Source organism: Vicugna pacos, chromosome 6, assembly GCF_048564905.1.
Source record: "Vicugna pacos chromosome 6, VicPac4, whole genome shotgun sequence".
Lineage (NCBI taxonomy): Eukaryota > Metazoa > Chordata > Mammalia > Artiodactyla > Camelidae > Vicugna > Vicugna pacos.
Window position 1 is genome coordinate 90,516,040 of NC_132992.1, and position 14,638 is coordinate 90,530,677.

The window sequence follows — 14,638 nt, forward strand, 5'->3', positions numbered from 1 at the left end:
GGCCCAGAAAACAGAAAGGATGGGCCCCAGGTCACAGAGGTACTGATGGGACAATGAGGTGTGAGTCGAGCTTTTCCTCTGCCCTGCTGGCGATCCTGGAATTGGGTCTTCTGAGAAGGGCTGAGGGAAGGGACAGGCTGCAAGTGTGAATGACAGGCATTCACACGTGTTAGCACATCACCCCAAGGAACTTTCTGGACTCGGTCGAGGTGTTTGTTCCTTAACCTTAAGTTGGAGGTTCTTTCTGAAATTTCCCCAAAATGAGTATATCCCTGTGTACTCCAATCAAAAAGCAACTGAGCATTTCAAGTCTGCTATTTGCCTGGTTTTCTGAGTGGGAAAAATCAAAGGCTCAAACACTTGCATCTTAAAGCCAGCTAGGGAAAGACCTGGAGCCCAGGATCTGAGGAAGAGAATTCCTCTCTGGGAATTCCTGTTCCCTTCGTGTCTGGAAAGCAGGGCAGGTCTTCTGAAAGGCCGAGTCCACTTTTGGTGCTGCAGTTTAAATCCCACTTCTATTCATCCAGCAGCTAGACAGGGCTGGGTGGGGTGTGACTTCTGAGGGTGAAGACAGGACACGGAGGGACACGTGCCCTCACTTCTCCTGTCATCTCCGAGGGCATAACCCACACAACATCTTAGCAAGCATGGCTCGGTGTTTTCATTTTTTGCAAAGTCTCCTTGCGAAGCTGCTCGGGCTGCCTCCCTTGGGATCTGGTTCACGGCTGGTGCTCAGTGAGTTCGCAGAAAGTGACTCGAGTGGAATGTTGTTCCCTCAGGGCAGGACACATAAGAAGAGTGATCAAGAACCCAGTGGGTCCTCGATCCCTTTGCATTCAGGGATGGGCTCTGACTCTCACTGACAAGGAGGAAAGCAAAGGTTCCGTTGTGCCTCAGTGGCTGAAACCCAACAGAACACTGCCATCTTCCACTTCCATCTCGTCAGCTGCTCCAGACCCAGCACTGGGAAAAGCCAAGCTAAAGGCTACTTCCTTCTGAAAGACCTTGCCTCTTCCTCCAGATCTGAGATTACCCGCCAAGAAAGGGCCTAGCACATGGGAAGGGAAGGAGGTCCTCCTATGTGAGGAGAACAGGCAGAGATGCTCTCTAGTCCAACGATCTCACTTCACAGTGGAACCCAAGGGGACCAAACCAGACCACGGGTCTCAGTCCCACTTACCTCTGACCCCTCGATGCCTCACCCAGTGGCTCTTACTGGGAATCTAGGAAGCGTTAGCTGACTGAAACCAGACCAGAGCCTTGTCATTCCCAGACAAGGATTTTTTCTTCTAAACCACGTGTCCTTACTCTTGGCTGTATGTGAGAGTCACCTAGATCACTCTCAAAAATACTGATGCCTAGATCCCACCTCCAGAGATACTGGTAGAAATTGGTCTGGGGTGGAGCCTGGATGCTGGGGCTTTTACTCTCCCAGGTGATTCCAGTGTGCAGCCGGGACTGAGAACCACTTTTCTCCATCCCACTGCTTCCCGGGGGTGAATGAAGAGAACTGCTGGTCCTCCCGCCATTATTTCCTGTCTCCCCAGACATGGGAGTAAGGGTTTGGGTCAGGAGAAAGATGGAGAAAGACCCCCATTCACCCTCAGAAATCAGCTGTCCATCCCCTACCCTCGAAAGACACAGAAAAGGACAAAGTTTGGAGATCAAGTTAAATGTCCAATTTATTTTTATAACTTGAAACCAGAACAAACTTGGTTTTGAACAAGCGTACAAATGAAATGGCAGACACATGCTGAACTCAACATCGTGACATTAAGGGAAAAAAAGAGGCCCCCAAATCTGGTACAGAGAATAAAAGGAACAATAAATATTTTCCTAAGCCATATTGAAATGACCTCCTGTCATCTCAACATTTTATCCATACTTAAAAAAAAAGAGCCCGTTTCTTAAACGGAGCACAAATGCCAAGCAATAATAAATAGTTCCAAACTTGTAGTAAAAGACAGAACCTCCAAGTAAACAACAAAAGCTCACACAGTAAGTAATAGAAAAGGTAATAAAAATATTTTGCCTTGCCAGTACAAATGCAAACAACTGAACTCAATGTGACTTTGCTTCACGGGGCGGATACAAAAAGCACCAGAATCTCGGGTCTGCCTGTGCTCCACAAAGCCTCTGCCTGTCACTTAGGACCAGGATGAAAGGCGGGTTTCCTGACTTTTCACATTTCGCTTAGAGGAATTCAGCCTCCTCCTCTCCCCACCAGACCCTCAAATGGCAAGTGGCAGGTTCCAATTTGGGGCAACTTTGAATCAAGTTGTGGCAGTGTGGAAAACGGCCTGAGGTCGGCTGGACCTCCCCGCCCAGCTCGGGGCCTCTCTCACTGGGTCACCGGCTTCGGTGTTGGCTTCTTAAAACACGAAAGAGATGCAAAATGCTCTTTTCTCTGCAGCGGACAGAGACACCATCTTTGTGCTTTAGGATGGCTTAGTCCTGGCATGGTGGTGACTTTGCGTAAGCTGGTGAGAGCTAGCTAGCTTTTGTAACTACAGGAGGGTCACCTTGGAGGCTCTCACGGACCTTCACAGGGCATCTGGGGGAAAGGGCAGCCCCTGGGTCTTCGGGTCAAGCAAGCAAGAAGTGGACAGCTCAGCTTTACCTCCCACCTCCTCTCCCTTCTTTTCACTTGGCAAAGTTAAGTGGCAAGGAGGAAAGAGCATGTCAAACAGAAAAGCGCCCAGAAGCAAGATTCTGCATTTGGTAAAGAATTGCCCAAAAGGATGCTTGGTTATACTCTCATCACCTGAAACAATGGTTCCTTACAGTTCCTGAAATAAAAAATGGCTTCCTGATATAGGTATTTCTTCAAATGTGTTATTCCCTCATCCAAAAAAACCACGATTTTATTATCTTAAAGCTACTTGGCTTTACAAAAAAAAGGGGGGGAGGGAGGGAAAAAAAGGGAGAAAGAAATCAAGTAGAAATGAAAAGAACAAATAAAGGACCGACAGAGGCTGGAGGATGGCGAGGAAACAGACGGAAGAGAGAGAAAAAGCTGCGGAAAGGCACCGAATCCATCCCAGGCCCTGGGCATTCGGAAACTGACGGAAGGTGGGTTTCGGAGGGAAAAGCAGCAAAGCAGGTAAGGAAGACGACAGGCCAGCGCTCTCCACGGAGCCACAGTTCCTGCTCGCGATGGGGACTCCTTCCTGAAATCCGCTTTGCGCAGGTCCCAGCAGCGGATTGTGTCACCTGGGCCTCGCTGACCGGCCAGCGACCTTTATGACATTTTTTTGCTTGTTTAATGTTGTCTCAAGGACTAAAGGAAGCTCCTCTGCATTTCTTTCTGCTCTGAAGGGCGGGAGAGGTGGTGGTGACGCCACGGTGGCAACTGTAGAGGAGGAAGATGCTCCGGCCCTCTCTCCTCTACACCTGACATCCTTACTGATGGCCGCTTAGAGAAAGGGAGGACTGTGAAACGTTACCGACATCTTTTCAAAAACTGATCTTTCCCTCAATACGAATAAAAAATTTCCCATCCGCTCTGCTGTGGCCACACCAGGGAGCCTTGATGCAAGGTTTGGGGCGTTCAGAGTGGAGCCCGACTCAAACAGTCCTTTGTAGAGGCCAATTCTGACAAAAATATATACAACTAAAATGATTTGTGAACCAAAGCATTTAGCTACTTCCTTTTGTTTCTTTCCCTCAAAGGTTGTCAAACAACCCTTTTTTCTCCTGTACAATAGGACTTCACATACAAATTTTTTTTGCAATATTTTATCCTGCCAAATTAAAAAAATATATTATGGCAGCCTGCTTGTTTTTGTTTTTTTTTCTTTTTATTTCCAAATTCACTAACAAAAAGGTACATTAAATCCCTTTAAAAGGACAAGCTTACAGTTAAAAAATTACAAGCTCCAGTAAAAATACAGCAAGTGCCTACATCATATGAACCAACCAATATATCCATTCCAGAGGGAGGTGGAGAGAAAAATAAGTACAGATCAGAAATGTGGATTTTTTTTTCTGCAAAGCAATAACAATATTAAGCACTTTTTTTTCTACATACTTTTTCTACATGGTGTAGCAATCCCCTTTTAATCCCCAAATACAAGTTTCTATACATTTTTTTTGAAATAAAAATTCAACACCCAAGGCAGAAAAAAAATGTACTAAAACTCCGACTTTACAGTTACTGTGACAAGAACAAATTATTAGAGACCCACCATTTAAATTTTACTGCAACATTTTCAAGGAAAAGAAAAGGGTTTTTTTTTTCTTGTTTTGTCAAATGCCCAGGCATTCTCGATTATTACAAATACTGGTCCACTTTTACAGTAATCAAGAAATTTTAATATATATAATATATACTAAAACCCCGTCACCAAAAGAAAACAATATACACGCAGCCACTGTGGCATTTTTTTTATAACCTATTAAGCAAACTTTGAAAAAAAATGATCGCTCCAACACACATACACACATTTTTTTTACCCTTGTATGTATCCAATACTGTAAACGTATTTTTAAGACAGAGTGCACTAAATTTAACTTTAGAAAAAAAATTAGCCATTGTTCCTGAATTGTTTTTGTTTTTTCATTCAACGATAGCAACTTGTAACTTGTGTCACTTGAGTTTTAATTCAGCAGTAAATCACCTCCACTCCAGATCTAAGCAGCGTTGTCCCACAGACAAAAGGGGCTGAGGATAATTCAGCTAATGAATGTCCAAGGTTGTGCTGGGTTTATTTCTTCATTTGATTGGGTCTTATGGCATTTTCGTGTCCTCAACCAGGATTTTAAAAAATTTATTTTAAGTAAATGTGGCTTTGTTTGTTCCTAAAGAAATGTACTTTTCTTGTTTTACTTTTTTTAAAAGTCTTTTCATTTCAAAAAAAAAAGTTTTGCATTTGTCTCAAGAGACTCAAATAGGAAGATCAGTTTTCAAGGCACTCACATCAAATTGGATGGCAGTAGAAAAACTGTCCAATAAATTATTATTTTATTTTGTTCTTTATAGTGCCAGTATTGTGAATGCCACGCTTAGCAATACCGACACTCAATCTCAGCCGTCCCTTACAGTTTAACCCACCTCTGGGCCAAAAAGAAGATGCTGCAATTTCTTGTTTAGAAGCCATTTAATTTAAATGCAAACAAAAGCTTTAAAGTGCGGGTCAACAGAATTCAAATGTCTAATCTTAACAGTCCAATGTTTCGTACCTTCCAACCTAATGGGATAGAAAAAAACAAAACAAAACAAAACAAAAACCAAAAAAACTGGGAAGTAGCGCTGGGCACCTTCGGATGGAACTCTTCCCGTTTTCCAGTAAAAGGGAACTGAGATTGGCAAGATTCCCCACCCACCTCCGTCCGTACAATGTCATCAGTGTGCATCAGATGAGAGAACAGGAACTTCCCTCAATTCCCCATCAGGACACTTGTCTGCTGGAGAAGCGATCAGTTGTCACTTGTAACAAAGTATGACTTAGGATTTCTGTGGTGGGGGTGATGGGAAAAAGAGACAGAAGCTGTCAAGCCAGAAGCCTGAAAGAATATCGCTGGTTTCTTTCCTTTCTGCGTCACTGCAGGCCACCACCATCCACCCCGAAAAGTACCCATGGCCCATTTTACTTAGTCTAATCTACCGCAAATAATGAATGATTTTTTCCCAGGGCACATTCCAAGAAAAGGACAAGATCTGCTGGGAATGCACAAATCTAGAATGCACTTGGGCCATTTCCCCAGGCGGCAGCCTGGAAAAACTCCTGTTTCTCAGGTGGTGCTTAGTTTTTGGGAGGGCCTCTACCCACCACTCAAAGGTTTCCTATTTATAGTAAGGTTGAAATCAACACAGAAAAGGCCTCTGTTACTCGGGACATCATCAGTGCTACATCTCCATTCCAATTCTGAAACAAAGTGCTACAACTTTAAAGATTGTTATCCGCTGTACATCCACTCTCCACCCCCAAAAAATCCCCAAAAACTGCATGCCACTTTTTATTTCAGGACCAAAAAAAAAAAAAAAAAACAAAAAAGAGGAATAAGAAAGTAAACAACTTTAAAAGTCATGTAAGTGTTGGCTTCTTCACAAGAAATTACACATGCTTAGCTTAGATTTCAAAAAAGCAGCGCCCTCCCCCCAAATTATAATTTAAAAGATAGGCTTCCCCTCTACATAGCTTGGGAGTCATTGCTCAGGCTACTACTGGGTTAAAAACAAAAAAAAAAAACCGAAGAAGGGATGGATACCCAACAAAATCTCTTAAAGGAATTTAAACAGAAAGAATAATAATAAAAAGTACCTGCACATGCCAAAAAAATTACAAAACCCAATAAATACAGAAATTATTGCACAGTTAAAAGGCTCCACAATTTTTACTGCCTTGATCAACCCTCGGGTTTCCATAGGACTTCGCAGACACAGGTTAGGTTGGAGGGTTGCCTCCCCTGGGCCCCGGGGACACGCGCGGGGGGGCTAAGTGGCGGGGACACGGAGGCAAGTGTCAGGTCAGCATTCTCTAGCTTGGCAACGGGTCCACTGTACAGGGGCGCGGTGCCCGGCCGGCGCGCGCACGCGCGCTTAGCTCCTCTCGGCCTGCTCGATTTTGACGTCGTTAGTCAGCAAGTGCTCGCCGTGCCACTTTTTCATGTGTTTCTCCAGGGTGCTGTAGACGCTGAAGGGCATCTGGCAGATGTCGCAGCGGTACACCTCCTTGCCGATCTGCCCGTGCGTCTTCATGTGGCGCGTGAGCTTGCTGCTCTGCGCGCACGCGTAGTTGCACAGCTCGCACTTGTAAGGCCGCTCGCCGGTGTGGCTCCGCCGGTGCACCGTCAGGTTGCTGCAGTTCTTGAACACCTTGCCGCAGTACTCGCACGTGTCGCTGCGGCGGCCCTCCTTGGAGCTCGGCCGCCCGGGGCCCGGGCCGCCCAGGTGCGGCGTGCTGCCCCCGCTGGCCGTGCCGCTGCGGCCCGACAGGCCGCCGTCCAGCAGGTCCCCGGGCGGCGTGGAGAAGCGCAGGCTGCCGTTCTCGGACGAGTGCTCGGACGACGTGGCGAAGGGCGACTGGCGCGCGTCCGTGAAGCCCAGGAAGGGGTCCTTCATGAAGTGCCGCGACGCCGCGTAGCCCACGAGCCACTGCGAGTACACGTTCTCGGACGGGATGAGCGCGGCGGGCGGCAGCTCCAGGTCCTTCTCCACCTTGATGCGCTTGGCCGCGCTGTTGAGCCCGGGGCTGGGCAGCGGCGCGGGTTTGCGCGGGAAGAGGCCCGGGAAGGGCTCGGCGCCCGGCGCGAAGCCACCGCCGCGCCCGTTGACCGCGCCGCCCGGGCCCGCGTCGCCGCAGCCGCCCGCGACCTCGTCGTCGTCACCCGCGTCGCCGCCCGCCGCGCGCTTCAAGAAGGCGCCGCGCTTCTGCTTGTCGGCCAGCAGCTCGCCGTACTGCGGCAGCGCGCCCAGGCCTACGTTCTCCATGACCTTGCCCAGCACCAGGGCCTTCTCGTCGGCCAGCGCCTTGGCCGCGCCGCCCACGCCGCCGCCCGCACCCGGCACCCCGGCCACCACCCCGCCGCCGCCGTTCTCGCGGTTGCGGCTCAGCTCCGAGTCCATGCTGAAGCTCGACTCGGGCCGGCTCTCGTTCTCCAGCAGCAGCTCCTCCTCCTCCTCTTCCTCCTCCTCGTCCTCCTCCTCGGGCTCGTGGCCCAGCGACGGGTCGCTCTCGTGGTGGCGGAAGTCGCCGTCGGACGCCTTGAGGCCCTCACCGGCCAGCTCGCTGGTGCCGGGCTCCGGGGAGCTGGCGGCCGAGAGCCCGTCGTCAGAGCGCCCGGCCAGCGAGCCGGCCTTGTGCATGTGCGTCTTCATGTGGCGCTTGAGCTTGCTCGCCTGCGAGCACGCGTGGTCGCACAGCTGGCACTTGTAGGGCTTCTCGCCCGTGTGGCTGCGCCGGTGCACGATGAGATTGCTCTGGAACTTGAAGGTCTTGCCGCAGAACTCGCACGACTTGCTCTTGGCGGGCGGCTGAGGCGGCGGCGTGCCGCCGGGGGGCATGGGCGGCAGCGGCGGCGTGCTCAGGAACGGGGACTTGGGGCTGGGCTGGAAGGGGTTCAGGAGCCGGTGCATAGGGTTGCCGCGGCCTGGCGACACGGGCGGCGGCGTGGAGCTGTTGCCCGCCAGCTCGCGGAGCCGCCGCGAGAAGTCCATGGCAGGCGAGTCGATGGCCATGGGGTTCAGGCGCATGACTCGGTCAAAGGCACTGGGGTGCTGGGCGACGAGCCCCATCTCCTCGGCACTGAGGCGGTGCGGGTCCAGGTGGTGGCGCGGCGGCGGGCTGAAGAGCGGCGGCGTGCCAGGCAGGCGGCCCTCGCCGAAGCCCGGGTGGTCCCGCAGGATGGGGCCCGTCATGCGCAGCAGGTTGAAGGGGTTGCTGTCGCCCAGAAAATTCATGAGCGGGGACTGGGCCACGGCCTCGGGCCCGAGCGGCGGCGGGATGGTGAGCCGCGGCGTGAGCGAGCTGCTGGCCGGCCCGGGCTCCAGGTAGATGCGGAAGCCGTGCGTGTTCTGCGCGTGCTGCAGCAGGAACCACGCGCTGTTGAAGGGTTGCTTGCATGTTGTGCAAATGTAGCTGGAAGGCTCATCTTTACCTGGGGAGACACACGGACAGAAAGGCAGAGAGAGCGTGAGAAGCGGACGGGGCGCGCGCACCGCAGGGCTGGAGCCGAGCACGTCCCGGGGTCCACGGCTCTCAAAGGCGGCAGCGGGACACCACTTGCGAGCAGGCCCAAGCCCCCAGCGTGGCAGACTCCCCAGTCGAGGGGCTGAAAAGGCCTGCCCGATGGGCAGGCAGCCGGCAAAGCCCAGTTTCGGCACACGATCTGGGCGAGTTACTCCAATTCCACAGGCCTTGCTCGGTTTGTGCCCCTAAAATATGGTGTCCTTAAACTCATTGTCTCAGAAGCCAAAGGAGATATGTTTGTGAGACTGCTCGATTCCAATAATAGGAACTATATAAAGGCTGGACTGCAGAAAGGATAGCGGGGCAAATTTCAGCCATTCAGGGTTGGTTCACACCTGCCAAGGTCCAGATGAAGCAAGGCACTACTGACATTTAGACCCCGATCGTTCTTTGGCTGCATGGGGGCTGTCCCATGCCTTGTGGGATGTTTAACAGTATCCCTGGCCTCTACCTACTAGAAGCCAGGAGCACTCCCTGCCCCAGTCATGATGGTCAAAACTCTATCCAGTCATTGCCACACATCCCGGGGCGGGGTGTGCAAAATTGTCCCCCCCCCCATCACTAATGAGGCAATATTTGAACCAAGGAAATTCTAAAAAACACAAATCAAACTGAATCACCTTGCAGACATTTTAAGAGAAATGGTGGATACCTCCGCATCATTTGAGATTTTAACTACAGGAAATTCTAGGGTTTTGTACAGCAACATTCGTGCAGAAAGCACTGTCAGATTTAAACACGGATGCATAGGAACAGAAGGAATTGAGCATATTATTATGAAGATCACAACTGGGTGACCACTGCCCCCCCCACTGCCTCCATGGCCTCATACAACCACGGGGTGGAATCTGACCTCCAGAGACCCTGGGGAGGGGGAAGTGGAGGAGAGGTAGGGGAGGGGTGGAGGCCACTGGCCTAGTGTAGTCCTTTGCCAGAGGGCTGAATGAAAGAGTGTCACATCTGACAGGACAGGAGAATGGCCGCAAGCGTGAATTTGTTACAAAGTGGCTCTGGTGACATCAGGAGCAAAACCTTAGTGGACACTGGTGGCACAGAGCCAGAACGTCCCTGTCTTTGTCCATCGTTGGGGCAGTCACAAAATGGGAGCCTGGACATTTCATCCAGACCCTGCCTTGCAGCCGCGGTCCTAGCCCACAGGTGACACTGGTTACTTCTCCAGCCTTAACCTCCCCTCATGCCTCACGTAAACTGGACAGGTGTGGGCAGGCCCTGCCTTCCACCATCAGATTTCCTCACCAGTCAGGGAAAGAAAAGGGAACAAGACATCACAGCCGCGATCTTGAAAAACCCCTTTTGTTTTTTCAAACTTTCTTGTACCTGGAAGATTTTAACGCTGATAAAGTCTGGTAGCCGCAAACTCCCTAGTGGAGCCAAACGTGCATGTTAATTCCCACAGCCCGCATCAGCACGGGGAGGGAAGAGCGCAGCCGGGCAGCCGGAGGAGACAGAGGCCATCTCAGCCCCTCCCCGGAAGATTAAGGACTTCTGAAATCCCGTACAGAGACCGATTTTTTGTTTTCCACCCACAAGCTATGTTTCTTTGGGGCTTCACCCTTAGCAGTAAAAACCAAGTGGCTCTAGGACCAAACGCCCTGAGTCCCGTACATGTTAGACTGGACATCTCCCAAGGGGCTTGGACCTCCCCGACCCACACAGTGTGTGCGATGCCTCAGAAACACAGTGGGCCGGCCAGGGGCCAGGGGGCAGCATGCAGACCCAGAACCAACGGGGCCAGAACACCTACCACTGGAAACCAAGACATGCCTTTCAAGTCTGGTGTTCCACGGGCACCAGTGCACACTCATATCTTATTTTGCCTGCATGTTTGGTGGTGAGGAGACTGGCAGCCAGGGGAGCAGGACAGAAAGGGAAAAATTCTGAAGTTCAACTTCATCTTGCTTCAAAACTAAGCTCCAGAAGAACTTCTGAAAGCAGTATTCTTTCTCTGGGCTACCTGGGTTCAGTTCCCCATGCTGGAGCCCCTGGGGGAATGTCCCCACCTGGAAACAGACAGGGAGGCCTTCCCAGGGCCCTGGGCAGCAGTGCTCCTCACTGCAGGAGCGGAAAGCCTGCACGAACACCCCACACGTCCTTTCCTGCCACCCCCTCTAGCACAGAAAGCTCCGGCCTCCTGGGGACACCACCTCCTGGCTTATGAGAGAAGGTACATGGGGAACAGAACTTCACCTCACAGGAGAGCTGGCCAGAAGCCATGCTATTTAGAGTCCCCCTCAAATCCTTTTCTGAGCAATGCAGAATGAATGCGTAATAAATAAGGAGAGAAATAAGCAGTCCCTTTCTGTCACACAGCTAATAACAGACGAAGCACCGCCTCCCACAGGTCACAGACCTTCAAACTAAGGACACACCTGTACCCTTCAACTCGGCTCTCAACACTCCCGTCAAGTTTTGACCCACAGCTGCTCTGGTGCCTCCTGTTTTTAAGCCAGGCCACCTCCCTTCCCCTAATCTCTTTTCTCATCATCTTCATTTCCTTGTGGGTCCCTCCAGAGCACTTCCTGCTTCTTGTTCTGATAGCCACACACTTTCTAGAAAGTCCTATTGCCCGTGAGGAAAACGGGTATCAGAAGACAAGGCGGAACTCCCAGGCAGGCTGGGAGTGAAATGGCCGATTAAAAACAATTTTTTTTAACTCAGATGGCAGCTGCTTGGAAGCATGTAGCTGCATGTTTTAAAGAGCTCAGATGTTTCCATTTCTTGTTTAAAAAATAAATAAATAAGAAGGGCAGAAGACGCTTCTAAACTCTAACTTGGAGCAGCCTAGGGAGGAAGTTAGCTGTCTGGAATTCAGCGTCAGGTGGGGAAAAACTCTGTGTGTCCATCGAATGGGATTCCAGGGTTCACTGCCAGGGTTCGCTCTTTATTTTCCTGCACCCCTGGACCAATTTGATTCCCAGACTTCCCTACATGCTGTTGCAGGAGGCACAGCAGGTGACACAGCCTGTGTGGCACGGAAGACTGCAAGGGACAGGCTTCCCAGGATCTGACAGCTTCCGTCATTTCTTCCAGCCCTCCAAGGCCCTTCCTAGACAACGCTCCTTCCACTCTCCTCTGTAACTTTATTTTTAAAGAAAATGTTCATTTCCATATTACCATTTCATGGTTCTCTCTTGCCTAGAAGTAGCCTTGAGCACAGGAGCTGCTCGCTTTTGAGAACCGAACAATGTCAGAAAGTCTCTGAAGAGCCACTCGGAACATTTTTCTGTTTGAAAAGCTGTTGGCTATCTTAAAGCCCTGGTACGTGCAGTCACAGACACCTCCTTCTTGCAGCGTAAGACCGTTGGTGAGAGGGCTGCATCAGACTCGGGGCTGCCACCCCGTCCTGGAGCTCAGGGCCCACCTGCCCAGAGGCGAGCTGGATGCTCCACCAGGTACCAACTTTGCCGGTGGCCCAGACAGGATCCATGCGACCCAACACGCAGCCACGGTGGCCCCCGAGGTTCTGACTGATAGGTGGATGCCGAGATAATTTTGAAGCGACTTATGAAACAACATCAAACCTGACCTACAGACCTAGGAATGTTGGCTACATTTTGATCACTAAATTAGTCTTGGAGACTCAGAACCCAGGGCCTGTGTCTTTCCTTGCTCGCTTGCTTCCTTTTTCCTTCCTCAGACGTTTTCAGTATCTATTGACAGAAACCCACACTGGATCTCCGCTACTGGCTCTGAAGGGAGGCCCTAATGTTTTTCTCATATTCAAAACCCTCCCTGCGATCTCTCTGTCACGGGAACCCTGGACAGCGGCGTGGGTTCATACCTCTGCCTTGTCTTTCCCAGCAGAGTGATGTCAACCAAGTCACTTAACCTCGCTGAGCCTCCGTTTCCTCATCAGTAGAGTGGGAATGACATACCTGCCTCCTAAGAGGGCTGGGGGAGCAAGTGAGACCTCACCTGTGGACACACCCTATAAAATCCACACATCACTATGCACATGTTACGGCTGGTCTTTGTCTGTTTCTCTCTCTATTATCCACCTTGTGCCTGGCTGTGGTGGATGTTTCAGGGATGCCTTTCTGTGTAACTCTGGCAGTAATAAAACCCTGGAGGGATTTTAATGCAGCCTGCCTAATGCATTAGAAGTTCCAGGGAAGCAGAAACTTGCAAACATTGAGGAAACATCATTTTTTATTGCGACTCTGGGGAACCAACACGCAACTGGGCTCCTGCAATGAAATGCTACTCTCCCTCTGCTCAGAGGTGTTTTTTTTTTTTAATGAGCATTTAAATAATTGTCCCCCATTATTATGCTGGTTACTCTAATAATACCAATAAAGGTATCAGGGATGTTCAATAAAAAGCACACCTTTAATTGAGTTATTATTCAATAAAAAGGCCATAATTGAGAGCAATGGTTGAAGAGGTCTCTCCTAAGGGCGGGTGGTACGGAATAGAAGCGTATTCCTGCCTGCGGGGGATCTAGTGGTTCTCTGCTATTCAAAAAGGAGCCACGGCAGACGCCACCTCCCAACTCAAGCAGGGCCTGGGGGGTCAGCAACCTCCAAAAAGATGGAGGCAAAAATGAGAGTCCTGGCACTGAAGTCAGGACCAGGTCTTGGCTTCACATGGCCCTCTACGGTATGTAGAGCACTTGACAGCTGGTTTGGCATTTTCACACCCATTCGTGCATTTCATTGTCACTCACACGACCTCTGAGGGAGGCCAGGCAAGGACCACATCCCTGCTGGCACGTGAGGATGCTGCAGCTCAGAGAAGCAGAGTCCGACAGCCAGCATGGGGAGGGCCACGCCCCTCCTCAGGGCATCCTGACCCCCAGGCTCCATCCCAGCTGCCCCCACCAGCACCACCTGACAGATGGAACATTCTTCACTTGTCAGGGCCTGTTTCACAATGAAAAGGCCAAGAGAGGTTCTCCTGCCACACTGTGTGCGTCCTCCCAGCAAGGGGCTTGATTGTCCTCCCAGCTGGGTTCACCAGGGGCCTTGTCCCCGGAGGGGAGACGCTTTGCACAGCAAGTGAGCCCACAGGGGCAATGCACCACTTGGGACCTGCCAAAGAGGTCACGAGATGCCAGGCAGCCAGATCTAGGGGCAGGCTGTGGATCCAGGATCCCCCTGTGTCAGGCCCCTTCCCTTTTCTGGACCTCAGGGTGCCCAGTGCCCAAGGAAAGGGGCTGGATTCACTGGCCAACCACCTCATCCTCCTCCAGAATCTTTGCCTGCTAACAGTGCTGTCTCCTTGGTCCCAAAATGATGCTAGTTATTGTCATGATGATGTCTAGGTGTGTAGCCCCCTTATTAGTTTAAAGCCTGTCTCCTCTTTCATGATCCCAGAAAGACAGTGTCAGTTGGCTTCCTTGGGGGAATCTTTGTCGGTTTCATGTTCGTACCACTTCTGCGCACGGTCATCTGTGAACTCTGTAAGCACCCCTCCTTGTTCTGAAAGCATCCTATCAGACCATCCTCAGCCTCTTCAAGGAAGACGGTGGAGCTGAGGGAACAGTAACAGCAATACGATAAACCATTGCTAAACCCTTACACGAGCTGCCCGCAGGTACGGCGAACTGTCCTCACAACAACTCCCAAGGTCGAGAACTGTCATCGGCACCACTTTATAAATGAGGGAACAGGACTGGAAGAGATAAGGCGATTAGCCCAAGGCCACACAGCTACCTGTGCTCTAGATAAACGCCGGGTCGAAAGAGGAAAGGGTGCAGCGCTGGGCCCACCCCAAGCCAAGGGACCCGGGGTAGGGGTGGCTGCGTGGGTGCCTCGGTATTTTACCTGTCGTTCCGGCCCAGTGCTAGCGAAATGTGGAGATGTGTTGCTCTCGGCTAGAACTGCAATAACCCAGTGAAATCACACTGATTATCTCATGCAGAAGTAACAGGCGCACTTTGTTGGCTGCTGGTGCTGGTGGCGAAAGTTACCAGCACTGCTGCTACT

General features: G+C 51.1%; 1 protein-coding gene across 5 annotated transcripts in view; it reads right to left on the reverse strand.

The window, feature by feature from the left end:
• Window positions 1–1,664: 1,664 nt before the first annotated feature.
• Window positions 1,665–14,638, reverse strand: part of BCL11B (BCL11 transcription factor B) — a 109,346-nt gene continuing 96,372 nt past the window's right edge. For all 5 annotated transcript variants that reach the window (XM_072963682.1, XM_072963686.1, XM_072963683.1 and 2 more), the window contains one exon: window positions 1,665–8,598. In XM_072963682.1, the coding sequence (XP_072819783.1) occupies window positions 6,542–8,598 (2,057 nt within the window). In that variant the 3' untranslated portion in view covers window positions 1,665–6,541. The remainder of the gene's footprint in view (window positions 8,599–14,638) is intronic.